The following is a 26,838-nucleotide window of genomic DNA, read 5'->3' as shown; positions in this document are numbered from 1 at the left end:
AGAACTGTATGTCAGTTACCTTTAAAGTTCTAGTTCTGAGCTGCTCGGAGTGGGGTCCCCAGACCAGCAGCATCAACATTATCTGGAAACTCATTAGAAAAGACAATTCTTGGACCTCACTCCAGATTGATCAACTCAAAGACTCTGTAGGTGGGGCCCAGAAGTCTGAGTTTTAAGCAGCTTTCCAAGTGATTCTCATGCAGCTCAAGTTTAAAAACTACTGTTCCAGTTCTTGGGTTGAGAGGCATACATGTGTTGGTTTTATAATTTATGATTAAAGCACTAATTCAAAAAGATGATATGCATGCCTATGTTTATTGCAGCATTACTGACAAGAGCCAAATTATGGAAGCAGCCCAAGTGTCCATCAATAGATGAGTGAATAAAGAAGATGTGGTATATATATACAATGGAACATTACTCGGCCATAAAAAATAATGAGATCTAACCATTTGCAACAACATGGATGGATCTAGAGAGTATTGTGCTCAGTGAGATAAGTCAGAGAAAAACAAATACCATATGATTTCATCCATATGTGGAATTTAAGAAACAAACAAATGAACAAAGAAGAAAAGACAAACCATAAAACAGACTCTTAACTACAAAGAACAAACAGATGGTTGCCAGAGGGGAGCTGAGTGGGGGGATGGGTGACATAGGTGATGGGGATTAAGAGGGTACTTATGAGGAGCACTGAGTTATATATGGAATTGCTGAATCACTATATTGTATACCTGAAACTAACGTAACACTGTATATTAACTAGACTGGACTTAAAAAAATAAGAAAGAGAGAGGGAAAGGAAGGAAGGAAGGAAGGAAAGGAAGGGAGGGAGAAAGAAAAATAAACAAATAGGATCAAGCAAGGACTAGTGGTGATTGTGTATTTAGTACCAAAGATTATATTTTAATCTGATTCTATGCAGTTGAAATTTATTTTAAAAAGAAAAAGACTTCTTAGCAACTCATTGATCTTAATATGTGAATGACCCACTTCTAAGCCAGTGCAGAACGATATAGATTCAGAACAGATGCCTTATCAAAAAAACAAAAACCAGGGGCACCTGGGTGGCTCAGTCTGGTAATTGTCTGCCTTCGGCTCAGGTCATGATCCCAGGGTCCTGGGATTGAGCTCAGTGTCAGGCTTCCTGCTCAGTGGGGAGTCTGCTTCTCCCTCTCCCTTTGCCCCTCCCCCTGCTCGTGTGCTCTCTCTTTCAAATAAATAAATAAAATCTTAAGAAAAACCAGAAAAACAAAAGTCCTGGAACACAAGAGATGAATGGCTCTAATTAGGAAATAGAGATGCGGGGATAGAGCTGAACCCTAGGGACCAAACCAGTCTCTCCTCTTGATTCATAGCTTAAGTCTTTGCACCAAGTTTTTTCCAAGGTTCTGCCTTCATGTGGACTCTAACATTTGCTCTGCCTGGCAGTCTGTGTGCTTCCAATCTGTGCAGAGCTAGGGGGAGCCATGGAAGATGCCATCTCTTGGAGTGAGGAGCAATGGGTGGTTTTCAATAGAGATATGACACCTCGCCTGCTCCCCACAGCCGCTGTGGATGGGCGCCAGGTTTGGACTGGAGTGGGAGGACTGGCCCATCTCCAGCAAGTGCTTGGTGAGAACAGAGAGGAGGCCTCCAGTAATTGCCTCCTCGGCACAGCGGCCGGGTTGCTATTGTCATCCTGCTATTTTCTCTGAACAGCCTCTGGTGTCTTCTCTGGTGAATATTAATGTCCCCCCGAGTTAGGATGATTGGGCTGAGAGCAGCCATCTGCAGAGCTGTGCCATGTTGGCAGGACTTTTCAACAAGCCCAGGCCAGAGGACCATTTCTTGGAGTGGTTTCCAGGTTCCTACAAGAATCCATCCTTCCCAAGTGAGATTACAGAGTTTGACTCCCGCAGCCATCAGATGGCGGAGCTGGGACTCTGACCCAGCATTTCTTACTTCCCGATATCCAGAGTTCTTCCTCTGACCCTCGATTCCTTTAAGTAACTTGCACATGGAAAGAACCAAAAAACACCCACTCAATGCATGGATTTGTAAATATGAAGGAAAAAAATTGTGCTCAGATCAGAAATGAAATTAATTTCGAAGTAACTAGAGCTTTTGAGCAATAGTAGTTATTTAGATTCAGAAAAAAAATCCATTTCACAATCATGTCATGATGACAGTGGATTAGAAACTTATTTTAAGGCAGAATAAATCAATCTTCGGTACATCCCACCCACATCAGTAGCTTCTGTTTGCAGTTGAAACTATTTATTAAGTGTGTACATATGCAGAGCACAGTGACCAAATATAGAGTCTCTGCTCTCACCGAAAATGCCAACCACTGGGAAAGATTGTTGTCATTGTTCATTTGTTGTCTAAGTGTCATGACATGGGAGCAACTCGGTGCTGTGGAACTGGAGGCTCAGTGCCAGCAAGGGATACTCTCTGAAAGGTTATCACAAACCTATTGTGGCTGTTGATGGAGAAGCTAATACTTTCCAACTTGTCCATGATCCTTGGTGCCATCTGACTTCTCTGTTTCCCTTATGATCCAGGTGACAACTGGTGGAAGAGCCAGCTACTATGTGTCCTATCGGAGAGAGGCCTTCACCCAGATAAAGCTGCCCAAGTACTCCCTGCCCAAGGTATGTCCAACCTGCTGCCCTGGGTCCTGTCCGACAAAGCAGCAGGGAGAGGCCACCACGTTGGGCGGCAGGGAGGTTTGACTTCTGCCTGTGAGACAAGCTGGCATTGAACCTGACTTGCCACTGTGGGGCTCTGGCCTCTGCTGATGGCCCTGAACCTGGGTTCTCTATGCCTCGCTCAGCAGGGTATGCAGGCAAGAGCTTTGATTCCCTGTGTCTCATACATCCTGTATCACCTGGGGTCACTTCCCAGGGAAAGGAGAGCTAGCACTCAATCCCTTCTGGGAGTTCCTCCCTCTTGCAAAGGCCTTACTGCCAAACAGAGGAACAGGCTCAGAAGTGCCCAGGGGGAGCCCAGACACTTTATGTACGTGTGCATAAAGGTGCATAGGTGAGTCTCGTGGAGTTCATGCTTCTTTCCACATTTTAATGCCAAATGTAAATGCACTGCCTATGTTTCTGCTCCCTTCTGCCACTATGAGTAATTAAAAAGGAATACTTTACTATAATGTTAATATCAAATGATGGCATTTTAACTCCTTTATTGGAAAATCATAAAACTTACCCTGTGGACTCCATCCCTTGTGAACAATGGCTTCTTGGAGGAGATGGATCTTAGAATCTCAGTCTGAACATGGACAGGATATAATTGCATTGCCTAATGAGGCTGCAGAAAAAAGCCAAGTCTCTGGTTGGACACATATCAAATGTAATGTTGCAAAGATTTGGGTCTGCAAGCTGGTGCTGGGAAACATCATGAAAGGTTAAATGAGTACCGAGGTGGGAGGGATTATGGGACAAGAAGGTGGGTAACTGTCTACCCCTGGTTGTTTCTTTCATTCATTCATTCATTCATTCACTCATTCATTCATTCATATATGCATGCATGAATCCATTCACTTGTTTGATCCTTCTTTTATTCATCCATTGAACTGTTCTTTCTCCCATGTAGGCTTTAACTCTGTGCCAGGCACTAAGTTAAGCTCTAGGGAGAGAGTAGAAAAGAAGCCACAAATGGTCTCTGCCTTCGTGGAGCTTATATTCTGATTGAGAAGAGAGACATTGAACAAGCAATTGTAGGTGTAGGGAGTGTTATAGGGATAGAAGTTCAAGGACCATTGTGACATAATAGGTGGAGCTTACCTATATGGATACTGAGGATGAGTTTCCTAAGAAAGGTTTAAGACAATATAAGAGGATTAAGGAGTTAACCCTGCAAACAAGGGTTGAAAAACCAATAGAAAAGACACAAACAGGCCCTATTTTAAGAGAGAGAATATGGTTCATTCAACAAACTGAAACATCATCTCAAGAGACTGGGTTGCAGAGAGAGAGAGAGAGAGAGGAGGCTGATGGGATGAGCAGGGACTGTATTAAGTAGCCTTGGGGGCCATGGGATCAATTTCTCATTTTCTCTACCCTCTCTGTGACTGGTTGGTGTGGGACCATTATATAGCATTGTGATTGCAGGATGTACCCATCAGATATTCTAAACCCAAGCAGGAAAGGGGTATCCCTGCTTGGAGAAGATGAGGAAAGGGAAGTTCTCAATCATATTCTTTCTGAAGGAGAAAGACCCCTTGCAGTAACTTGATGATTTCCATGTATTGGCTCAGGAGAAGCATTTCAGGAACTTTCCAAACCATATCCCCCGTGTAAGGCCTGTTCTGTCTCTGCATTGTGTGCATATCTTATGTATTTTTAACCTTCCGAGGAAAACAGTTTGCTCCCCTGGGCAGTGTGGCTGCAGGTGGGGACAAATGAAGCCTGGGATTGATCACAACCCTGGAACACTCCATTAGTGATCGGCAACCCCATGGCAATTTATCGTGGTAGAGTACCATCCATGTGGCCCCTTTAGAACTCCATCCAGAGCAGCTTCATTAATATGAGGGCTGCTGTGAAAATAGCTGGATGGTTATTGATCCCCTTTATTAGCCAGCATTGGCTCAGATTTTCCTAGCCTAGGCCGAGGAGGTGAGGACAGAGGGGGTGGAAGTGTTTAAAAATGGAAATGGCTTTTGAGCAAGTTGTTGCTGTTCCAGGACTGTGGCTGCTGTTGGGCATCTTGCTTAAAAACAAGAACAAGGAGAAGCTCCCTGTCATCACTGCCCTCACACCTCTCCTCCCAGCCTGTCTGTTCAGAACATGCTCCCCTGGGGCACTCCATGGCTTCGAGTGTTTTGCAGAGAATGAAATGAACACCATTAATAATGAGTGGCATTATTAGGAGCAGCAACCTTGTGCTGAGTCCTCCATAACCAGTCCCTGGGCATAGATGCGGGGGAGGGTGGGTGGGACATGGAAGGCACACACCAGCAGGGGGCGAGGAGGCAGATGACAGGGAGCCATGGTAGCCTGGCCTAAAGGCAATGGAGCTTCTGAGCAAGAAGCCCTGAGCTTTCTTTCCTGCTCTGCCACTTGCTTATCCAGGAGCCCAGGTCTTCTTATCTGTGAAATGGGCATCATAATACCATTGAACTTTACTGAGCCCAGTGCTTCTGCAGACCAGCGAGGTTTAAGAAATACCCAACTCTTTGTGTTCCTGGAAGTAGCTCACTGAAAAACCACTCTTCCCCATGCACCTCGCTAAGATGCAGATACCTGCCTATTTACCTTTGACGAGACCAAATCCTCACTCTTTATTTATAAATGGTTAGCTGAACTCTTTGTCCCCACTGGGGGACAATCTGGACAAAATGCTGGCTAATTTGACTGGACCAGACTTAGTCTGGCTTTTCACCTTCCCTGCCTAGCGCCTGAACTTTGACCCCCTCCTATGCGCTTAAGTAGGCACTAGAACTCAGCACAACCCCTGTTAACCACCCTTCTGAAAGTCACCTGACTGTAAGGAGGACGGTTTCCTGTTCAATGGCCCCCTCTTGCGCCAACTGCTCGCCCTGCTCCCCACACCCAGTTCTCTTTAGCCTTGTTTTACTTTCTCTACATAAAAATAATTCTTTCCTGCCTTCACTCTGAGGAGCATGCAGATATGATAGCCAGAGTGTTCTCCCTTTTGCAATAGTCTTGCACATAAAGGCTCTCCCTACCTAAGTCTGGGTTTGCTTTTACTTGACAGTAGAATATTGTTTAATCCCACTTCGAATAATAAAAGGGAGGAGAGGGAAATATGCTTGAGAAAATTTATTATAATGATAATGACAGTGATATTAACCTTTTCCTTAATTTCCTTGGGACAGTTTTCCTTAATTTTTACATTTCCCCAAATACTGATTTATCCTTCTTTGCTGTGTTGCAGCCACACTCTTAAAATGTTATCTGTAATTCTAATTTCTTTTGTTGCTTCCTATCCTCTCTTCAACCCACTGTCAGCTGCCTTCTGCTTTCCCACACCCCTCTCTCCACTGTTCCACCAAAAATCCTCTAGCCATTGTTACCAGGGAGCACCTCCATGCCAAATCCAATAGACATTTCTACAACTTTATCTTGTTTTTTTTTTTTTTTTTAACCTTTCTGGAGCTTTTGACACTGTTGGAAAAGAATTCATACCTGATACTCTTCCCTGTGGAGTATTTTATTCTGATTCACTTTTCTGGACCTCCTTCCCCTGCCACCCTTAAATGTTGATGATCCTAAGTTCTCCTGGCATTCTTCATGGTTCCTAGGTGACCTTATTCCTTCTCTTCATATGGGTGACATCTATATCCATAGTCCCATCCCATACTCATTGAACCCTGGACTGCTTTTCTGAAGTACCTCCCTTGAAAGATCCCATTTTAAAACTCTAGAACTGAGCTCAGCCTCTCTACCTTATGTCGTATCCCTAAAATTTCACCCTTCTCCTGTGTTTACTTATTCCATCTATTCATTCATACGAAAACTTTTATTGGATAGCTACCATGTATACTACCATCGATACTTAGTAAGTGCTAGAAATGAAGTGATCCATAAGAAAGACACAGTGTCTGCCCTCTGGGAGCTTATGGACTAATGAGAGAGACTGGCGTAGAATAAGTAATTACACACATATTTAACGATGAGTATTTGGTTATGATTGAGCATGCTAATAAGGGGGAATTTTGTAAGTCAGGTATCTGACATACTAAAGATATGCCCTTTTCGTTTATCCCCTATGGGTTCTGCCTCCCTGATATCTCACGAGTCCATTTCATGGGGTTCTCATGGAAAACCTGCTTCATTAGTTTAGGCCCTCACTGAGATTGTTACAGCCGCCTCGTAAGCCTTCCCCTGCCCCACCGAAATCCACCTTTCCAGCTGCCTCTGTGACAAATGTGATCACACAATGAAGCTGGTCTTCCCCAACCAAATCTCTGCATTGGTCAGTTCTAATTCTCTCTTTTTCCTGCTTAAAATCTTGTGCTAGTTTTGTGTTTCCTTCTGGGTAAAACTGAGGTGTGCCATGCAGAGCCCCATAAGTTTGGCCACTGTCTGTCCTCACCCTCGTCAGGGAAAAACTGCTTTCAAGCCACTTCCACACATTTCCATGGATTGCCCCCACCCCCACCCCCATCTATAAGCCTTTGTATTCCTATCAGTACCTGTACCGGGGACCTTAGTCAGCTTCGGAGAAGGCAAAGAGTGCATGACATGCCCACCGCCATTGGGCATCTGCTTGAGGTGAGGTTCTACATCTTGGTCCTCTCTGCATTTTTGTTACAACGTCTGGTGCATGGCAGATGCTGAATAGCATATGTGTTTTTATAATGAATGCAGTTACATTCAGCCCAGATTACACGAACATGTTTCAATCACGGGGAAGTGTTTTCACCATTGTTTACCTACAAAGTCTCACGTTTAGGTTTGCGAAAGGCAGCTATGATTCCTCCAAATTAATGGGAGGGCATAGGGGGAGTGTTATTTATAATTGTTCTCCAAATAAAAACATGAATGTGGTTATGTCTGATGCTGTCCAAGTTCCAGTTAGGTAAAGTCCCAATCAGAATTTACTTACTGCTTTTCCCCCACTTTGGTGTCTCTCTTCATCACCAGTCAGATCTCACCCTGCATGTTCTCAGGAGTAGGAAGAATGTCTTTGATTTTTTTTGGAAGGAGGTGGCACATGCTTTGGGGTTAGATTGAGATCACAGGACTCAAGAAATACACTTAATTATCATTCAGATCCCTATTTGACCAATGTTACTGAAAATGCTTTTATTTCTTCTTGAACACTTAGTATTCTGGTTATTATTTGTTGATCCCTATTCAACTAGAAGATCTATTTGGAGAGAGGACACGTAGTTCAGAGCTTTTTCAAAGAGTGATGACCCAGACTGCATGCACCTGACTTGTCTGGAAGCCTGGTTCGGATGGTAGGATTTAAGCCTTCACAACCAGACACACTGACTCAGACCTCAGGCAGTGGGACATGGGAGTCTGTGTGCTCTTAAGATCTCCAGGTCATTTTGATGCATATTGAGTTATACTCCCACTGATAAAAGAGTTTAGCTTCTTGATTCAGATAGTCTTGGGTTTAAATATTAGTAATACCATTTATTAGCTAAGTGACTTAGGGAAATTAAGAACTTTTCAAGCTGACTTCGCAGAGTCCTGGCTGCTAGAGAGCACCCTGTCCCCCAGAGCCTGCAGTACCTGCACGCCAGGCGATACAGCCCACGCTCATGGCTAAGCTGGCTACCTTTCATCCTGACCATATGCCCCCGTGTTTTAAGTTGTTTTTTCTACTTCTTTTACATTAGTTTAGTCTAAAATAACTCAGCTCATTCATTTTTATAACCAAAACATCTGGGAAAAGCCCAGCATTTCTATTGCATTTTTAACAGGGTAAGTGAATTTAATCTGTATTTCCTGCAGCTGCTATTTCCCCTCCTACTGGATTCTCCGGCTTTCATTCCACACCGACACAACACAATTTCATCACAGGGTTTTTAAGAGGAAGCCGTATTTCCATTTTCAAGCAGCTCAGTGGGATCCTGTAATTCTATAAGGTGTGTAAGCACAAATGAGCTAGTGAGGTCTTAGTCAAGGTGACCTAGGGAGTTCCAGGCCAGATGCTGAGATCTGACAGATTCTCCAATAAAAAGATCCAGATCGCTTCTCACTTTTCCCACCTCCTCGTTGTCCAAATTGAATGAGCTTGCTCCTTTTGAAAAATGTCTTGGAGAAGCGCTCCATAGTTGTGATATTATAAACATTGCTACCTCCTTTTATTGCTGAAATCATTTCTGGGAAAGGTTGGTCAAACATGGTAAAAGCTAGATCCGGCCTCGTGATTTACTCACTGTCAGCTCCAATTGCCCGTGCCCCTACTATGAATGCTTGCCACCACAGTGACCAGGGTCCTCTCCTGCCTTCTCAGGATGCCATTACTCTTTGGCATATATACCTGTGTAGTTATGAATTTTTTAACTGCTTCCATTATGTCCAGTGTTTATCTGTGTCAACATTTCCTCCTGACAGTGTGAATTCCTTAGGGAAGGACTTGAGTTTGTGATCCTCTTTGTATGGCGCCTAGCCACATATGAAAACTGGCTTTTATAAACTCTTTTGAATTGTGAACTGATTAGATTTGATTTTAGAAATGTTCTAGTCCAGGTATACAAACTAAACTAAAGTGACTTCAGGGACCAGGAAGTTAACATGAATATCTAAGAGGCAGGTTATAAGAACATTTGGGTACTTAAGGCTGAGTCTTCCTGAGTGCTGACTTCACCTAAAAGACTACACCATCAGGTATTCAGTAGAGGCTGTGGTCAGACCAAACATTTATGATTCACATTCATCACATGGGTCATAGGATTGCAACTTCTGATCCGGAGACTATATATCCAAATGGTTAGAAGCTAACAATTAGGTTAGAGCCCTACGACAGAGGTTCAACACTTGGTTCTGCCACTAACTGGCTATGTAATATGAAGCAAGTTGGCAAACCTCTGCGTACCTTAGTTTGTTCCTCAGTAAAATGGAAATAATACTACCTCTGTTGTAGAATTATTTGGATTTTTACTGAAATAATACATTTAGATGCCTTAGAATAGTGCTCAGATGTTAACTATTTTTAGCAGTAGCCCAACCTCTTCAGTATTTTGGTGAGAAAATTGAAGCTCAGGGACACAGACACATCCCGCATCATATAGCTAACTTCTAGTAGAGTTCCTACTAGGACCCAGAACACTAAATTCCAGGTTGAGTATCCTTTCTGCTATTATCAGTGATTTTCAAATATTATTTTTTTAGCAGCAGAACCTCCCTCACCTTTTACTCCCCAAATATCACGCAGAACTCCAGGATAAAACAGATTCAAGTGGTGCCGCTCTGGTTGAAAGACAGTTGGAAGCCCAGAGCCCCGCCCACTGGCTTTGCCTCCCTGCCACGCTTCTCGAAATCCCCATGACTCTGAAGATCCTGAAGAGAAGTTTCACAACCACTACACTAAAAAGTTTGGAAAAGTAAATGAATATCTAAAGAAGGGCTAAGCCCTGTCTTTGCATGTGTGAGTTTCCTCTGGCAAGGCTATATGTCTCCGTTAGCACTAACACTAACTTTCAGATATAAAAATAAAAAAATGGAAGTGGATGAATCCCTTGAAACCATGGAAAATGGTAACCACCAAAGCCCCTCACACCCATCTTGCTGTCATTTAGCAAGGAGCAGAAATCACGAAGTTCTTAATTTATAGCCTTGGTCCGACACAGAATTGTTTAACATCGCCTATAACTCAGGCTTTTTCTCCACCATTCATAAGTCATGGTAATTACTCTGGGTCCCCATGGGCAGAGGGGTATGGAGATCTGCTGCCTTACAGGTGTTCTGTCTTCTTCCAGGACATGCACATCATCAGTACCGATGAGAACCAAGTGTTTGCAGCCGTCCAAGAATGGAACCAGAACGACACGTACAACCTCTACATCTCAGACATGCGTGGCATCTACTTCACCCTGGCCATGGAGAACATTAAGAGTAGCCGAGGTCTAATGGGAAACATTATTATTGAATTGTATGAGGTATGTAGCCAAGATGGTCCTGCACCTGGGTCTGCCTCTCTTTTGGAGGAGTTTTAATGGGATAAACATGAGCGTTGCAGTCAGCCAGTCCTGGGTTCGGATGGTAGCTGTACCCTTTAGCGATTGTGTGACTTGGGGCAGGTAACTTCATCACCTGTGAAACAGGGATAAAATATTTGCCTAATGAGATGGTTGTGAGAATGAGAGAGAACATAAGTAAAGCATCTAGAGTGGTGGTTGACTCAGCAAACTTGAATAGATGGTGGCTGAAGTGAATGTTCTTTGGTGGATGAGCATGATTATGAGCCAGACGCCCAGGTATTTGACCTACGTGGGCTCGCTTAAGTCCCTTTTTCAACTCTACGGACTCTGAGTGGAGGCACGTATCTATTAGTATATCTTAAATCATTTGGAAAATAACATCTTATGAACAAGTTATACAGGAAAAGAAAAGTGACTATCAGTGCTGGGGATGAGGGATTCCCTAAAATGCAACCAGATGCCAACATTGGAGTATGGTGAAGAACTGACCTTGACTTACTTTGAGTTGTTGTTTAATATGATGACCTTACTGAGTTTTCAGTTACATTGAGGTTTTGTTTTTAAATGTGATCACCAGTTAAAGAATTAATTTATCTAGGAAACCAAGTGACTCCACAGAGGAACTAGAGAAAAACAAGTTGTTTCAGTGACCTTAAGCCTGGGTCGCTTTTTATGTCTCTAACGGCAGTGTATGACCTTTGATGGTCCTGGCCACAGTGCTCACCTTGTTGGTATGATGGATTGATTTGAGTAAAGGGGTGTATTTCATTATCCAGCATTCACTAGTGACTGGTGGTCAAACCTACACCTACTACACTGGTGGAGGTCATTCATTCATGGAGGGAGGAGTTGTCTGTCATGAGCGGTAGCTTAAGATGGTGTGGGTGAACTGCTCCCTTACGAGTTTTCATCTTAGAGGCATGGGAGCAGCTTTCAGAATAGAGAGATCAGTGTAGGGGCTCCTGCTTTATTGTGGTGTCTTCTGAGCAGTGCCTGGCGAAGTCCTAGCATCCCTACACTGGTATCGAAGTTACTGAGAGTGGTAAAAGATTCTAGTTATTTTATTAGGTAAGAGGACCACACAAAGTTCTGGGGGTGAATAGAAGTACAATAAAAAAGAGAGAAAGAGAGAGAAGTGAATGGCACTGGGTGTAAAACAGAATCAGTAGAAATACCGTGATTTCCTAGGACGTTGTTGACAAGTGCTGATTCCCTTAACGACAAGGTCCCCATTTGGGAAATGGCCCAGATTTTTTCTTAGAATTACAAAAACTGGTAAAGATGACTAAGGTGTGTAAAGGGTTTTCTTTGGGAAGCTTACCTTTACATGCCTCTAATCATACCTGGAGGCAGAAATACCCTTTGTTATTGGGCAGTAAGTCATCTCTGGTGGGAAGGTTTAGATGAAATGTTCCTAGGACTGAGGCCATTGCAACCAGGTTCCTCTTCACGTAAGTGAGGCTATAGAGATGAGACAATTATTCATACTCCTGTGGTCAGACCTCAGTAGGACAGGGTAGACATTGCTGCAGACGACCTTCCAATTGAGAAATCCCTGTGTCTCTGACCCTATCAATAAGGCAGGTGAGTTTGGCACTGTGCTGTTCTTTTTGTAATAAAGAGCACCTTGGTCATTGTGAATAGTGAGACACTCTGATCTGAAGCGGAACATGGATCAAAATGAAGAATATGCCTAGATATATGTATTTTTTTGGTCTTGCTGAAGTCAGCCATGCCTTTTTGGTCTTTTGGGGGGAAAATGCATGGTGTCATTCCATCTATACAGAAGGAAGACATACCAGGCCAGGCAACTTCTCTAAAACCAGTTGTGTTGAGTTTGTCTCCATTTAATTTTATCCGGGTTCATTGGGACCCTGCTTTGTGTTAAAGCCCATGAGTAAGGCAGGAGAGATACCGATTCTTACCCTCTGGAAGCTTGCAACCTAGTTTATTGGGCTTTGAAGAAGCCTGTGAACAAAGTTCCTTTTTTTACCTGCCCAGACTGTAGTCAGTTGAGACAGAGACAAAGGGTGAGACAAGTGGAGATCAAATACCAGCTTTATTGCTTTTAAAAGTTATATAGGAGCAAGTGGGCTTGCTAATACTGCCTGCCAGACCTGGATGCACCCATCTAGTCACATGCACAAATAGTAAATCAGAAGCTGTCTTGTGGAAGCCTCTTCCTAGAACACCACGGCAGTGAGGTACAGAGAATGTGATCTTTGCAGGCAAATCCCCAAAATAGTGGACCTGGGAATGAGTCGTATATGCCTAGTTCTTTTTTTGCAATGTTACCAATCTGATTACCATCTTTTTGCCCTGCAGAGGAAGAAGTGGAACACATTCCATATTTTAAGACCTGCATGAGTCAAGAACTAGATGGATGGTGTAGATTTGTAAGACCATGAGCTAGCCAATCTAATTGCATCGAATAGATGCTCACCAGGTACAAGAATGAGTGCCAGATAGGTGGTTGGAGTTTAGATTCTAGAAGGCATTTAATACCAAGAGAATAAATTGTATCCAGACACTATCTAGACCATGACCGTATTGAAGGCTTTTAGAGGGTGTTGCTGATTTGTACCTGGAGATGCATTCTGTGATTTGGAGATAAAGCCGAATTTAATTGGTCTCTAGGGGTCATTAGTTTTTAACCTCCTTCACTGGAGATTCTTATAGAAACTGAGATTGTGTACCATATGGCCAGTTAGCAAAGAGACTATAATTTTTCTGGACTCTGAATGCCCTTGAGTAATGCATCTGGGAAAACTAGGAAGCTTTCACATTCAATTCAACTAAATTAATGCACTTTCATAGAGTATATTTTGTTTGATGAGATGAAGGTGGTGCATGAGACTCACAATCTACTGGAAAGATACATGACCCTATTAGGGTAGTTAGTGATCACAGACTAACTTGTATTAAAGCTGTGATTTTCCGTGTTGTAGAATCACTAAAGAGGAAGGTTAAATCTAACTTGAGGAATTTGGGGGGACTTGGAGATGAATTGGCTTCAAGGATGAATTACTGGAGCTTGGGAGAAAGGCATGTCTGGTGGAATACCAGCATGAGATGAGAACCAGAGTCTGATGAGTAGATGCCCATTTTCATGGAATGTTGAGTGACTTTGGGGAACAGTGGGGTTAAATATTGCGAAGATACTAGTAAAGAGCTAAATTGAAGAGTTGGGCATTTATTTGATGGGCAGATTTTTCTCTCTGTTTTTCCCTTACATCTACATACCTAAAAATGATATTTGGATGTTTGATGCAGTCTCCTATGCCAAGTTAATATATATTATGATGTGTTAGGATATTACACCTATTTAACCTTGTCTGAAATGTCAGAGATGCCTTTAAGTAACACAGGTGTGGATTGGCTCGGGATGAGCACAGCCACTCAAATCTATTTACTAGTGTATCACTCCATCTTTCACGTGGCCCTGTCAAGCTTCTTCTTGACCATGGGAAGGGGACAAAGAAAATGAGAACTTACTTGAGAATTCACCCTGCAGGTCTTGGCACTAAGAGACCTTGGAAGCCAGTGGGTGGGAATCCACCCCCTCTGAACTTCCTAAAACTGAATAAAGCAGAGACATTGTTTATTTCTTGGTCTGTTGGAGCAGTCTCCTTCTGTAGAGAGTCTCTTCTCATTCTTCCTTTAATCCCTGCTTCCAAGTACAATATTGTCATGGCTGTAATTACATAATCAGGTGAGAAAATAATTCTTAAAGGCCAAATAATAATTTCTTTTTTAAGGTGTCAGAGCCTGTTCCATCAAAACAAGTCTGATGATGACAACGAGTACAATCTATTATGTGTGTTCACCATTATTCTGTGATACTCTTTTCACGTAGAGCTTTGTTGTGGTTTCTTCACATCACTAACTCCAAACTACATTTCTTCTTAGTTGCTTTCCACTGATAAATCAAGAAACAAATATTCTTTCCAACACCCTCAAAATTATATTATGGAAACATTGCTCTGAGCTGCGGGTTGGATGCATTTTCTTCAATATTTTCCTGGATGTAAAGCATCCAACTCGTACCTCATTATAATAATAACAACAGCATACCAGGTAATGCCTAAGACTGGTATTGTTGAATAAAAATATATTATGTTGGCTACAGATGCACTTCTAAATGTTCTACCACCCACATTTTTTAAAGTAAAACAAACAGGTGAAGTTAATTATAATAATATATTTTATTTAACCAAAATACCTAAAATATTATCATTTTAGTATGTGCACCATTTGAAAGATTACTAATGAGATATTTTATATTTTTCCATACTAAATCTCCAAAATTCTGGGTGTATTTTACACTTCCCCCATATCTCAATTCATATGCTAAATTTTCATCAGAGATACTTGATCAGTATTCACATTTCATAAAATGTGCAGTCGGAAAAGTAGAGTCACATACCCAAGTTATTCTAAACACACTTAAAAGTTTGCCAATAACAGAATTGGGTGTTGGTTTTTAAGTTGAAGTTCAGATTGTTTCAAATAAAATACAGGTAAACTTCAACTCCTTAGTCCTACTGGCCACATTTCAAGTGCTCAGTAACCATATGTGGCTAGTGGCCATAGTATTGGTTTGCATAACCCTAAATTATATCTATCTATCTATCTATCTATCTATCTATCTATCTATCTATCTATCTATCTATCATTGCCATATCTCTTTGTGGTAGGTATCATCCCCCCTGGTGCCTATGAGAGTACAGAGGTGCAGACAATTTAGTAACTTGGCTCAGATCACACAGATAGTAAAATGGTAGAGCTATGTTTGAACCAGTCCATGTATATTTGAATAAAAAGGCCAGGCTCTTCCCACATGCATTTTTTTCACATTTATTTACTTTTTTTATTGAGGCCTAATTTATGTATAGTAAAACTTACCCATTTTGGTTTGCAGTTCTGTGAGTTTTGATAGGGGTATGCAGCTGTATAACTACCACCATAATCAAGATAGAGAACTGTCACCCCAAAATACTTCCTTGATGGCTTTTTTGTAGCCAACCATTTTCCCACCCCAAATCACTGGCAGACCAGTCTGATTTCTTTCTCTCTCCTGTTTTGCCTTTTATGGGTTTTCATGTGATTGGAATTATACAGTAGATAGTCTTTTGAGTTTGGCTTCTTTTACTTAGAATCATCCATTTGAGAATCACCCATGTTGTTGAATATCAGTAGACGTTCCTTTTTTTTTTTTAATTTCCAAATAGTATTCCATTATGTGGATGTGCCCTGGTTTGTTTATTCATTCACCAGTTGAAAGACATTAAAGTTGTTTCCAGTTCTGTGTGGTAATGAATAAAACCTCTATGAACATTCATGTAAACAGAAGTTTTTCTTTCTCATGGGTAAATACCTAGGGGTAGGATTGCTGGGTTGAATGTGGTAGACTATGATTATAAAAAGCCACCAAGCTGTTTCTAAAGTGGTATTCTCATTTTGCATCCCCACCTGAGATGTAAGAGTTCTGGTTGCTTCACATCTTCACTGACACTTGGCATTATCAGGTGTGTGTGTGTGTGTGTGTGTGGCCACTGTGAAAGGAGCCTAGTGGTACCTTAGTGTGAGTTTAATTTGAATTTCCTAATGACTATGTGGAACTCACCAGGATGGATAAAATGAGACTCTCTGAGTCATCTTAAGTGTTCTGCTTTCTTTGCCCATCTTATTGATGTTCCCTTGCTTTCCCTGTCCCTTGTGCCTGCTCCCCACCCTTGCTTTATCATGAACTTGAGTGACCCATCTTTGGCCAGATGGACAGCTGCTTATAGACTCCACAGGCACATATTTCCCCGCCTTACCTTCATCAGCCCCTCACCACCAGTTCCACTCTAGGGACAGCCCAAGGCAGACCATGGTAATTGCTTTTCTCAGCAGAGCCCTGGTTTCCTTGTCCTAAGGGCCCAGGGAGGTGAGAAACAGATGCCCATACCACCTGGACTCAGTGCTCTGCCAAGAAGCTGCTGTCAGTTCCCCTTCATACCTCAAATTGATTTCCAGAAGGAAAATGGGCCACACAAGCCTGTACTTGTACTACCATCTTCTGTGGGCACCATCCCAAGCTGGTGCCCTTCTCTTTGAACTCTGGGGCCGGCAGCTGCAAGCCATGCTTCTGATTTTAAACAACAGTGGGAGGAAACATGGTCAGAGTTTATCAGATGCCAAGTACCTCCTTGGGTGGAAGAGTTAAAATGGGTGTCTCATTCTCTCATTCCTTTATATCGTGTGTAGTGAGGCTCAGTAGTGTTTCATGATACTTTTGCATCAGAGACATACATGTGCCTACATGTGCACACATGCATGTGTACATGGGTATGAGTCCTAGGCTGTAGCATACATGCATTTTGTACTGGGGTTGCAGTCAAGAAGTTTGAAAGCTGTTGGCCTAGGGCACACAGAAGCAAAGTGCCCTGTAAACTTATAGCCTATTTATACACGATTTAGAGCCAAGAAGCAATTCAGTAATAATGTAAGGGTTTTGAACAATCCAAATAAAAATCAGAAGTGTTCTGGTTCTTTCGGACTGGAGGGAGATGGCTCATATTTGACTATAGGAGAAAGTCCTTCAGAGCTGCAGATGGCTTTCCTGTGTCTTTTCAGACCCCACTCTCCAGATTCTGCTCTCAGAATATGTAGGGAATACGAAAAATGCCCATCTGAGTGGTGTGGTGCTCAGTGAGAAAATGTGGTAGTGACCATTCCGTTTGCCAAAGACACTCATCCAGAAGAACCCAAGAGGCAACTGAATGGCTAGTAATTGATGCTGTGATGCATCCAGCTAGGAGGCAGTGGATGGGGGTGACAAGAGCCCCACAGGAACAGGCTCCAAAATCTAAGTCGGACTTGTAAATTTCTCCAGGGAGGTAGACACCAAGGCCCTGGGCACATGTTGGAGGGGACCAGCTGGCTTATAGGAGAGCATTCTCTAGAATCATCATCTGGTGGTCCAACAGAAAAAGTACCAGCTCCATGGCTGAAGAAAATACCAAAAGGCCTCCATCATACAGATGGTTCTATCCATTCTCTGTGAGGAATAATTGGTAGTCAGGTTTAAGAGAAACACTTTTGCAGTTGGTTTTTAATAAAGACTGAGGTGATAGGAGAGCCTCAGAGCCTCTAGATGAGCATAGAAGATGGCAGTCTTCCCAAAATGGCACTGACTTTAAGCAGCTGGGGCAGGGAGGGTTTGTCCGGTAAGGACAGAACTCTGACACCAGTGCCCCTCCCCCCACCTTGGCTTCTGTCCGTACCCACCCTCTGTTCAAGTTAGGAATTTAATCATTTCTTTGTTGGCCATTTGTCAAATTCCCCTGGTGGTGTCCTTCCCAGATAAATTCTGTTCTCCTCTTGACATTCTTTGTCCATTTTTTGTTTGTTTTTATCTGCGTTGGCATTCTTTTTCAAGGGCAGTCAGATTACTTAAGAAAAACAAAAGCAAAAACAAAAACAAACTTCTTATTTCATCCACTAAATTATGTCATTAAAAAAAATAAAAGAGCTCACTTCTATAAAATTCTTTCCCCCTAGTATTCTCTCAGTTAACCATGATCCTCAAAGAATGGGGAATAAATACACTTAAAATTCTGAGATATCTCTTTCCAGAAAACCTGTCATTCAACTTCATGTTTATATACATTTAAATGAGTTGACTTGCCTTTTGGCTTTGGAACATGCTGAGATTGTACAGGAAGTTAGGGAATCTTTCTTTGAGGTACTGTTGTCATTCAGAATATCTGTTCTTATTGCCCAAAATGTAGACGTGGAAGGAATAAAAGTTTGAGTTGAATCTGACTTACTCTAGAACACTTCTGAATCATAAATTTCTTTTAATTCTCTAGCTTCTTGTTTTGTGGCGATGATCTTCTCCCTTCTTAATATCAAGGGTATGCAAATTCCAGTAGATCAGGAACTCTGGCAAGAGTGCTCTGCATTTTCTCATGTATCCATGCTTAGCCAGCTGAGGAAAAAGAGGAAGGGCAGAGTTGATTTTGTCTATTTCAAAGTGACCATTGGCTGAGACCCAAAGGTGACATGGAAGTTATGCAGGATCACACAAAGATGGATGCCAGGTCACCAAGCTGGGTTGTCTGCCTGAAAATATCTGCCTCACTACTAATCAGGAGGCTAAACTTCCAGCCTTAAGGACTATACCTTAATGCTTTCAAAATCTTCCTACAAGCTCCTCCTGAGCCAAAGTACATATTCCACAGAAGGGGTAACTCCTTCGGTTGTTATCCCCACCACTGCCACCTCAAGAGGGAAGGTTAATAGTTAATCAAGGATAAGATCCTATGAACAGAATGCAGAAACATATAAAGTGGGAAAAAGCAGATGGGTAAAAGGGCAGTGGGACATCTGGGTCAGGGGCAGGTGGTAGAGGGTGCAGAGATGAACTTAAACTTCTCCCAAAGACCACATGGTATATGGCATTTCTCACCATGTTCCTCCTCTTCTCTTCTTTTATACCCCCAACACCCTGTGGAAAGCGCTGGGGCTTCTCCCAGGGCTTCTCCAAGATTATCAGCATTTGGCCCAACATGGTTCTCCATCTCTTGCCCTTTTTCCTAGGTAGCAGGTATCAAAGGGATATTCTTGGCAAACAAGAAGGTGGATGACCAGGTGAAGACGTATATCACTTACAACAAGGGCAGAGACTGGCGCCTACTTCAAGCCCCAGATGTGGACCTGCGTGGAAGTCCAGTACACTGCTTGCTGGTCAGTCACCCCATCTCACATGAAGTCCACAGGGCAAGCTGGTCACCTGGGGATGTCCCATCAGGGGCTTTCTTCCAGCAAGGGGTCTTAGGAACTTGGCTGGTGCTGGGCAGGCATTTCCCACAACCCTCAGGGCGTTGATCTCCAGGCTCAGATTGCCATACCACTTGGATGGAAAGCTCAGTTGAAACTCACAGGCATGTACTGAGAATACACTATGTGCTCCAACTCTTAGTAAGATAAAAACATGTTTAAGAGACAGTGCCTGCATTCCAGAGTCCCAGACAGGGCTCAGGAGTAGAAACACCCCTGCTAACTGATACTGATATGATTCAGTTTGATAAGTGCTTGATAGATGTCAAGGTAAGCAAAAGTTGCCTTGCCAGCCCAGGAGAGATCAGGATGGTGTGTCCACATGGGACGGTGGTTACTCTGTCAGCATTCCCAGGGAGTGCCAGGTGTATGGAATATTGAGGTAGGCACTCTGGAGGACATGATGCATAAGAAGTTTTCTCTGCCCTCAGGTGTGTGAACTATAGGTGGGGAGGGAAGGCAGATCATTAACAGTGAAGTTCATGAACCCTCTGTGCTGTCTTAGAAAGGACCTATGTGAGAAACTCTTCAAGGCCTCGGAAATGGTTATGTTTCTCTCTTAGCAAAAAGTTGCCTTTTGCCATTGTTAAAAAGATTTATTACCAACTTTCCACATTGTAGACATTATGTTAAAAACTGAGGATATGGGGGCGGACAGGGCCTTTCCTTTTTTTTTTTTTTTGTAGATTTCAATCTAACCCCCTCTTTTCAGCTGGGGTTCCAGGCAGATCAGAGCCAAATGCGCACCCACCTAGGAGCTGGTCATAGTGTGAATTTTCTTTTTTCCTAGGCCTTACCCATGGCTTTATCTTATTTTCCTAACCTAATTTTCTTCTTTCTCCAATTTCATCATTCTCTTGTTTTTATTTATTATATAGAATACCTATCTATAAATCCCTCATCCTTTTTAAGAACACCTAAAAAAGGATAAATGAGTAAATAAATTTCTATTAGTTTTAGACAGTGTCTTCAAACATTTTAGGTAAAATTCAAGTAACATTATAAACAGGAGTCAAATAATGTGAAGGAGAAACAGAAACAATCTGGTTGAAGAAGGGGGTAGAGGGCCTGGACACTGCTTTACTTAGCTTCCCCGCTTCATCCCTCCCAGTGGCCGCCTACAGCTCTAAAAAGCAGGATGTGATGGTCAAGATCAGAAACAGGGGAAGGTCAGGATCATTCTGTGGGAAGGAATGGTCAGGGAGGCTTCCTAAGGCTGACCATGGACTGGACCTTGAGGGATGGGGCAGGTATGAGGAAGGGAGGGGAGGCCTACAGTTGTGATGGGGGCAGCTTCTGATGTGAGCATACTAGCTGCCTCAGGCAGAAATGTCTCCTGCCCAAATCTTAGTGTGAGACTGTTTCTGGAAGCCTCATCTCTGGTGGGGCAGGGGTGTGTGTCAGAAGTTTGCCGGAACGAAGCTGTTTTCTTCTCCATTTTAGCCCTTCTGCTCCTTACACCTGCACTTGCAGATCTCTGAAAATCCATATTCCTCAGGAAGAATTTCTAGCAAGGAGACAGCCCCGGGACTTGTGGTGGCTACAGGTAAGAAAGACATTCCCTGTGCTTCTTCCTCCCTGACAGCTTTTGGAATATTTATCACCTCTTTGGACTCATTTGAACATTGGGTGAAAGTGATGGGCACTCCCCCCCAGAAAATAGGCAGGGTCATGGAATCCCAGGGCCAGTCTCGTGACCCAGGAAAAGAGCTCCAGACACTTGTAACTTCTAGGTTACTGCGCATCCCACACAGTCACAGAGCTGTCCCCTGTGCTTAGCAAGAGGCCAGAGTTCCTCTCAAAGTAAACTGATCAGAAAGCTTGTTTGTCGTAGGGAATTCTCACTTTAAGACACCTTTGATATATGAACTTGCTAGCTCACCAAATATAAGTTGGGGCAATTTTCTCTTTACACAGAGGATTCTTTGCAAAGGCTTTCACCCCAGAGCTGTTTTTAATCAGGAGGTCTCTGGTGCATGTAAAGGTTTGTTTACACATGATTAACCACTTGGCTGAGAGCCTGGGGGAAAGGGCAAAAAAACCCCTAAGGTTGCATTGTTGGAACCACTGTCCAGTGATCATCAATCAGAAATGAAGATAAAGCAACTCTGCAATGAAAATGAAAATCTCTGGGGAATGTGCTCTGATTAGCATGCGTTTGATTTACATGTACCTTTCAGGAATACATTGATGGCATAAAGCAAGGCAGGCTTCTAATCTCCGAAGTTAGAGTTCTGGTGTTAGGCTTTTCTCTAATGAAAGCAGATAAAGTCACAGTGATTTCCTGAGATGGCACATTCTGTCTTGTCTCATCAACCCGAACCTCTGGCTCCTGGGTCACTGCTCTCCTAGACACGACTTCCTTCTCCATGCCCCCAGCTGCAGGAACTTTGAAACACCATCGGTGACTGACCACGTGGATCAGATTTGCAGCGAGAGTAGTTCTCAAGCATTCTAGGCCATTTCTCTCAACCCCATAGGGATTGAATCCCCGTATGGAACACCACTGGCGTCAGGACAGGCTTCAGTCCAGGTTAGCAAGAGATGAGGGCAGTCTGTGTTGCTGTTCTGGCTTGGGGAGTAATCCCCACACTCCCTAATCCTTGTGGGTTGGACCTCCCAACTCAGGGACTGCAACATTCTCTGCCTCTTCTCCAGGCCTGCTGGACACCCTGGCTTGGAATAGAAGCAACATGGAAAACAGTAATTAAAAAAAAAAAAAAGAAAGAAAGAAAAGAAAGCAGTAATCAATAATAAAAGTTAATATTATTTAATATACCAACTATATAGCCAGGCATTGTCCTATGTGACTTAACCACTCTGAACTTCAGTATTTTCATTGGCAAAGTGGGGTTGACAGTATTGACATAACAGAATTGAAGGATTAAATGAAGAACTAGATTTAAGGTGCTCGGACAGTGCCTGGGACATATTGAATGCTCAATACACATTAGCTGTTATCATCAGTAATATTACAGAAATTTAACCCTGGTCTTCATGTATCAGAAGACTGTGATTTATACATCTTCTTCAACAGAATCCATAAATCATATGCACACACTAGACCTACGCTGACTGAATGAATATACTCAGGAACCCTGGTGTCCTGCTTTCCAAGCTGAGCTCTGACACTAGCCCTGTGAATTTGGCTTAGTTCTTCAACCACTGGGCTTTGTTTTCCCCATTTTTAAAACAGGTTTCTTTTTTTCCTACCTTGTGGGAGTTTGTAAAACTTAGAGATAGAAGAGTATGTCCACAAGATCCAGCAGAGTGCTCAGAGCATAGTGAGGTGGGATTAGTTGTAGATTTTACCTGTGACCATTGCGTGCCCCTAAATTAGTCGCATGTTAAGCCTTTATAAATTAACAAACATGGACACATTAAAGATGTGTTTTTATTTTATTTTATTTTATTTATTTGAGAGAGAGAGAGAGCAAGAGCAAGGAGGAGAGGCAGAGGGAGAGGGAGAAGCAGACTCCCTACTGAGCAGGGAGCCCGACGTGGGGCTCGATCCCAGGACTCCAGGATCATGACCTGAGCCGAAGGCAATCGCTTAACCAACTGAGCCACCCAGGCGCCCCAAAGATTTGTTTTTGAAAGGTTTTTGTCCATAGACACTTGACCCTTGAACAACGTGGGGCTTAAGGGTGCCGATCCCCACGTAGTTGAAAATCCACATATAACATTTGAGTCCCCGAAACTTAACTACTGATAACCTACTGTTGACCAGAAGCCTTACCAATAATATAAACTGTCGATTAACACATATTTTATATGTTATATGTACTGTATACTGTATTCTTACAATCAAATAGGCTAGAGGAAAGAAAATGTTACTAAGAAAATCATGAGGAAGAGAAAACACATTTACAGTGCTGTACTGTATTTGCTGGGAAAAAAAATCACAAGTGGACCCACACAGTTCAAATTCATGTTGTTCGAGGATCAACTGAATATCAGAATTTACTAATGCCTTTTCCTCTCCCCCTTTGTAACACTTATAACTTTGTATGGCTCCTTGCCATACAAATGGCCCTGTGACATTGGGAGGGATGTAACACAGCTGAAGAGATCCCGACAGAAAGCCAGCCATGGGTCATGGGCACATGCCTCCTCATGCCCAGCTTCTCCTTACCATGCTTGTCCGCTATCCCTGGGAGGTTGTTCGCTGTCAGGAAAATAATTACGAAGTCAGCCAAGGATGTCTTCAGTGGCTGGCATGGAGCCTGTCTCTCCAGGGCCCTTTTGCACATCCTGTCATTTCACCTGCCTCTGGGTGTCTGTGACCCTGGGCTCACTCCTGTCCACTCCCGCTGCTCACCGCCTCTTCCCCTTCACTCTGAGGTGGGGTCTCGGGGGAGCTGCGTGGAGGCCAGGAGCCATCTCTAACTCCAGTTGAAGCCGTCTCAGAAGGCAGATGGAATTCCAGTCTGGAGAGTCTGACAATTGCCTGTAGCCAGCAGGTACACCAGGGTTCTAAATATTCTTACCACTGTGCTTTCAAGCCTATGCGTCAAGACCTCCGGTCTTCATGGTGCCTTACAGTATGCAAAGCATTCTCTGTGCTTCAACTGCGTGGCAGCTCTATCATGTGGAAACGGTGATGAGTCTTCTCCTCAGTTTACAGATGAGGTGATGGAAGAGGAAGAGGAAGAGGTCTCAGGCCCACACCGACACTCACTCTGGCTTTAGTTCTCTTCTGTCCAGCCAGAACTAGTCCTGAGCCCCTTCATGTGCTGGCTGCACGCTACCCCCGGCTCCGTACCAGGCTTCCTAGAAACTGAAGCTCCATGGAGGCACATCCCTCCCTGCAGTGCATTGTGCACTGTCTGCTTCCTTTTTCACCGAGCCCTTAATCCTCTGAACGGGCATCTGGGCTGGTGAGAGAAGCATCTCTTACTCCAGAGGACTACAGAATTCTCTCCATCTCTTTATGTTTTTTTTTTCTTTTTTTTTGCACAAGTGTTTAACTAAGAAGCAAAGAAAGGTAGCCCCGAGAGGAAATGGGAGTTTTTACAAATTGTTTAAAGCTGCCAAAAAGGGCAGTGGAACCTCCAGGATTTACCAGCTAAGCCATTGGTGAGAGAAACTCTGTGTCCCTCTCTGTGTCTCTCCTTCCTCTCTGCCATTGCACCACTTCAGTGGGGAACATCAGTGGGGAATAGCTACATCTTCCAACCTGACCAGAGACCACTTCGGGGAGCCTCCTGGTTTCACTTTGCCAATGAGGCATTTTCTTCAAGTCTTCCTTCTCTGACACCAGAACCCAAATTCTTCCTATCAGAGATTCCCCATGGGGCCACTTAGGAACTGCCCATGTTCTAAGAGCCAACTGTCCTGGATACAGCTTTTCTGTCCCTTCCTCTGGGAACAAACTTTCTGGTTCCTGTGGTCAGCAGCATTTCTTTCAGGTCTCCTTTCAGTTGACCGAAGATATTTCCAAAAACAGACTTCGCTTATGAGCCTTGGATTCTCATCACCACAACACCTCCAAAATCAGTCTGGTGGAACTTTGAAAGAGGGGCTTAGATAGTTGACAGAACCAGCTCCTACAGAGGGTACAAAATGATGAGAGAGATCCTAAGAAGCCATGACAGGGACAGCAGATTCCAGGTCAAGGGTGACTCTGTTCCTGCCTCTGTCTCTCGCTCTCGACCACCTTGGTAGACATGACTGATTGATCACCATGCTCTGTTCTTTTGAAACCAAATCTGGCTTCAGAATCCTTCTTAGCAGGCAACCATCACCAAATGATTGGAGTTGACATTCTCTGTCCCATCCCTCTTTTCTTTCTTCATCTGTGTCTTCCACAAACCCTATCTGGAGAGTTGAATTCCAGATTCCAGGCAGATCTCCACAGAGCTGCTCACTGTGCCTCTCCCTGCCCCTCTTGCACCTACTGTCTGAGCTGTGAGCCCCAGGGTTATTTTTGGAAGCCTGAGTGTCAAAACAAGTTGGCTAGCTATGTACTCCCTGGTGCTGATGGGAGTTTGACAAGCTGTAGCCTGGCTTTAATTTCTCATTTTGAAGCATTAAATGTCAGGAGCTCAATTAACATTTTCATTATTGCATTTTTATTGTGCTCTTATTTAGGCTACAGATGTGTGGGAGCTAACATTCCCTTCCTGCTATTTTTAAAGAAAAAAATATCAGCCAAAATGATAAATTCTTACATCTTTAGGGTACTTTCCTGATTCTTGATACCTCCCCAAAAGCACATCAACATTGGAACATGGTTTAATCATTTGTTGACTCATTCATCCGTTCCACAATTATTTATTGAGCGATTAACTACTGCATTTGGGGCACTGTTCTGGGCTCTGAGGTGGGGGGTGCCCATTGGGGATCCTTGGGCAACATAGGTAGACTAGAAAATCTTGATCACTGCCTTTTTTAATGAACATAACTGCAAGGGGAAGAAAAAGAATGGGAAAGAAAGAATGAAGGGGTGTTGGGATGGAGGCAGTTAAGAGTGGCACAAACCAGATGCCTTCTTTTCCTGCCCTACCTGATAGCCATGATCTGCTGAGTACGATCATTTTATTCTGGGCACCCTGTAAACTTGGTTACATAGTCTATAATATTGGGTCATTCAACTGCTTGGCATACAAGGGACAAGTGGACACATTTAAGTTGGAGGCACACTCACATGTATACACATGGACACACACATACCGGTTTTCCTTAGGCTACAATTATACATGAGGAGGAAGTTGTCCATAGGCCCAGCTTCTGCACAGATGTCTACTGTTCCACTCTTTGCCACCTTCAGGAGCACCTATCATGATCAATTTTAAGAGACTGTTGGTAACAGCATGAATAGTTCAAGAGATCCAAGCTCATTAATATCGAGTCTTTGATTCTTACCATTTAAAGATGCATTCCTGTCATATTATTTACTTTGAGTTCCCATGTTGTTTTTTTCTTCTTGCTGGGTTTTTGATATGATACCAAGAAAGCACTACACACATGAACTTTATTTTTATTTATTTTAAAGGAATTTTTAAAAATTAATTAATCATTGTTTTTAGTAATCTCTGCACCCAATGGGGGGCTCAAACTCATGACCCTGAGATCAAGAGTCACATGCTCTTCTGACTGAGCCAACCAGGCACTCCACATCAACTTTAAACATAACTTGGAAAACTTTACTCTCTGCCGCCTTCCCCCCAGTCCCAAATCTGCAAACAATTATAAACGATCTGCTTATGTTTCAGGCAACATTGGCCCGGAGCTCTCATATACTGATATTGGTGTGTTCATCTCTTCTGATGGGGGCAACACATGGAGACAGGTAACTGGGAGAATTGGGGACAGGGAAGAGGCATTTAGGGCAATTTCTACCCTCTCTTTTTCCTGTAGATTCTCAGGCTCAGTATGAGTGT

General features: G+C 43.1%; 1 protein-coding gene across 2 annotated transcripts in view; it reads left to right on the top strand.

The window, feature by feature from the left end:
- The window catches only part of SORCS3 (sortilin related VPS10 domain containing receptor 3), a 615,618-nt gene that overhangs the window by 500,724 nt on the left and 88,056 nt on the right, over positions 1-26,838 (top strand). For both annotated transcript variants that reach the window (XM_073904225.1, XM_025881120.2), the window contains exons 8-12: positions 2,550-2,639; positions 10,403-10,582; positions 19,214-19,360; positions 20,897-20,999; positions 26,671-26,747. In XM_073904225.1, the coding sequence (XP_073760326.1) occupies positions 2,550-2,639; positions 10,403-10,582; positions 19,214-19,360; positions 20,897-20,999; positions 26,671-26,747 (597 nt within the window). The remainder of the gene's footprint in view (positions 1-2,549; positions 2,640-10,402; positions 10,583-19,213; positions 19,361-20,896; positions 21,000-26,670; positions 26,748-26,838) is intronic.

Source organism: Callorhinus ursinus, unplaced genomic scaffold (assembly GCF_003265705.2).
Source record: "Callorhinus ursinus isolate GAN/ISIS: 27379988/994484 unplaced genomic scaffold, GSC_fseal_2.0 scaffold20, whole genome shotgun sequence".
Classification (NCBI taxonomy): Eukaryota; Metazoa; Chordata; class Mammalia; order Carnivora; family Otariidae; genus Callorhinus; species Callorhinus ursinus.
This window is presented reverse-complemented; position numbering and strand designations above follow the sequence as displayed.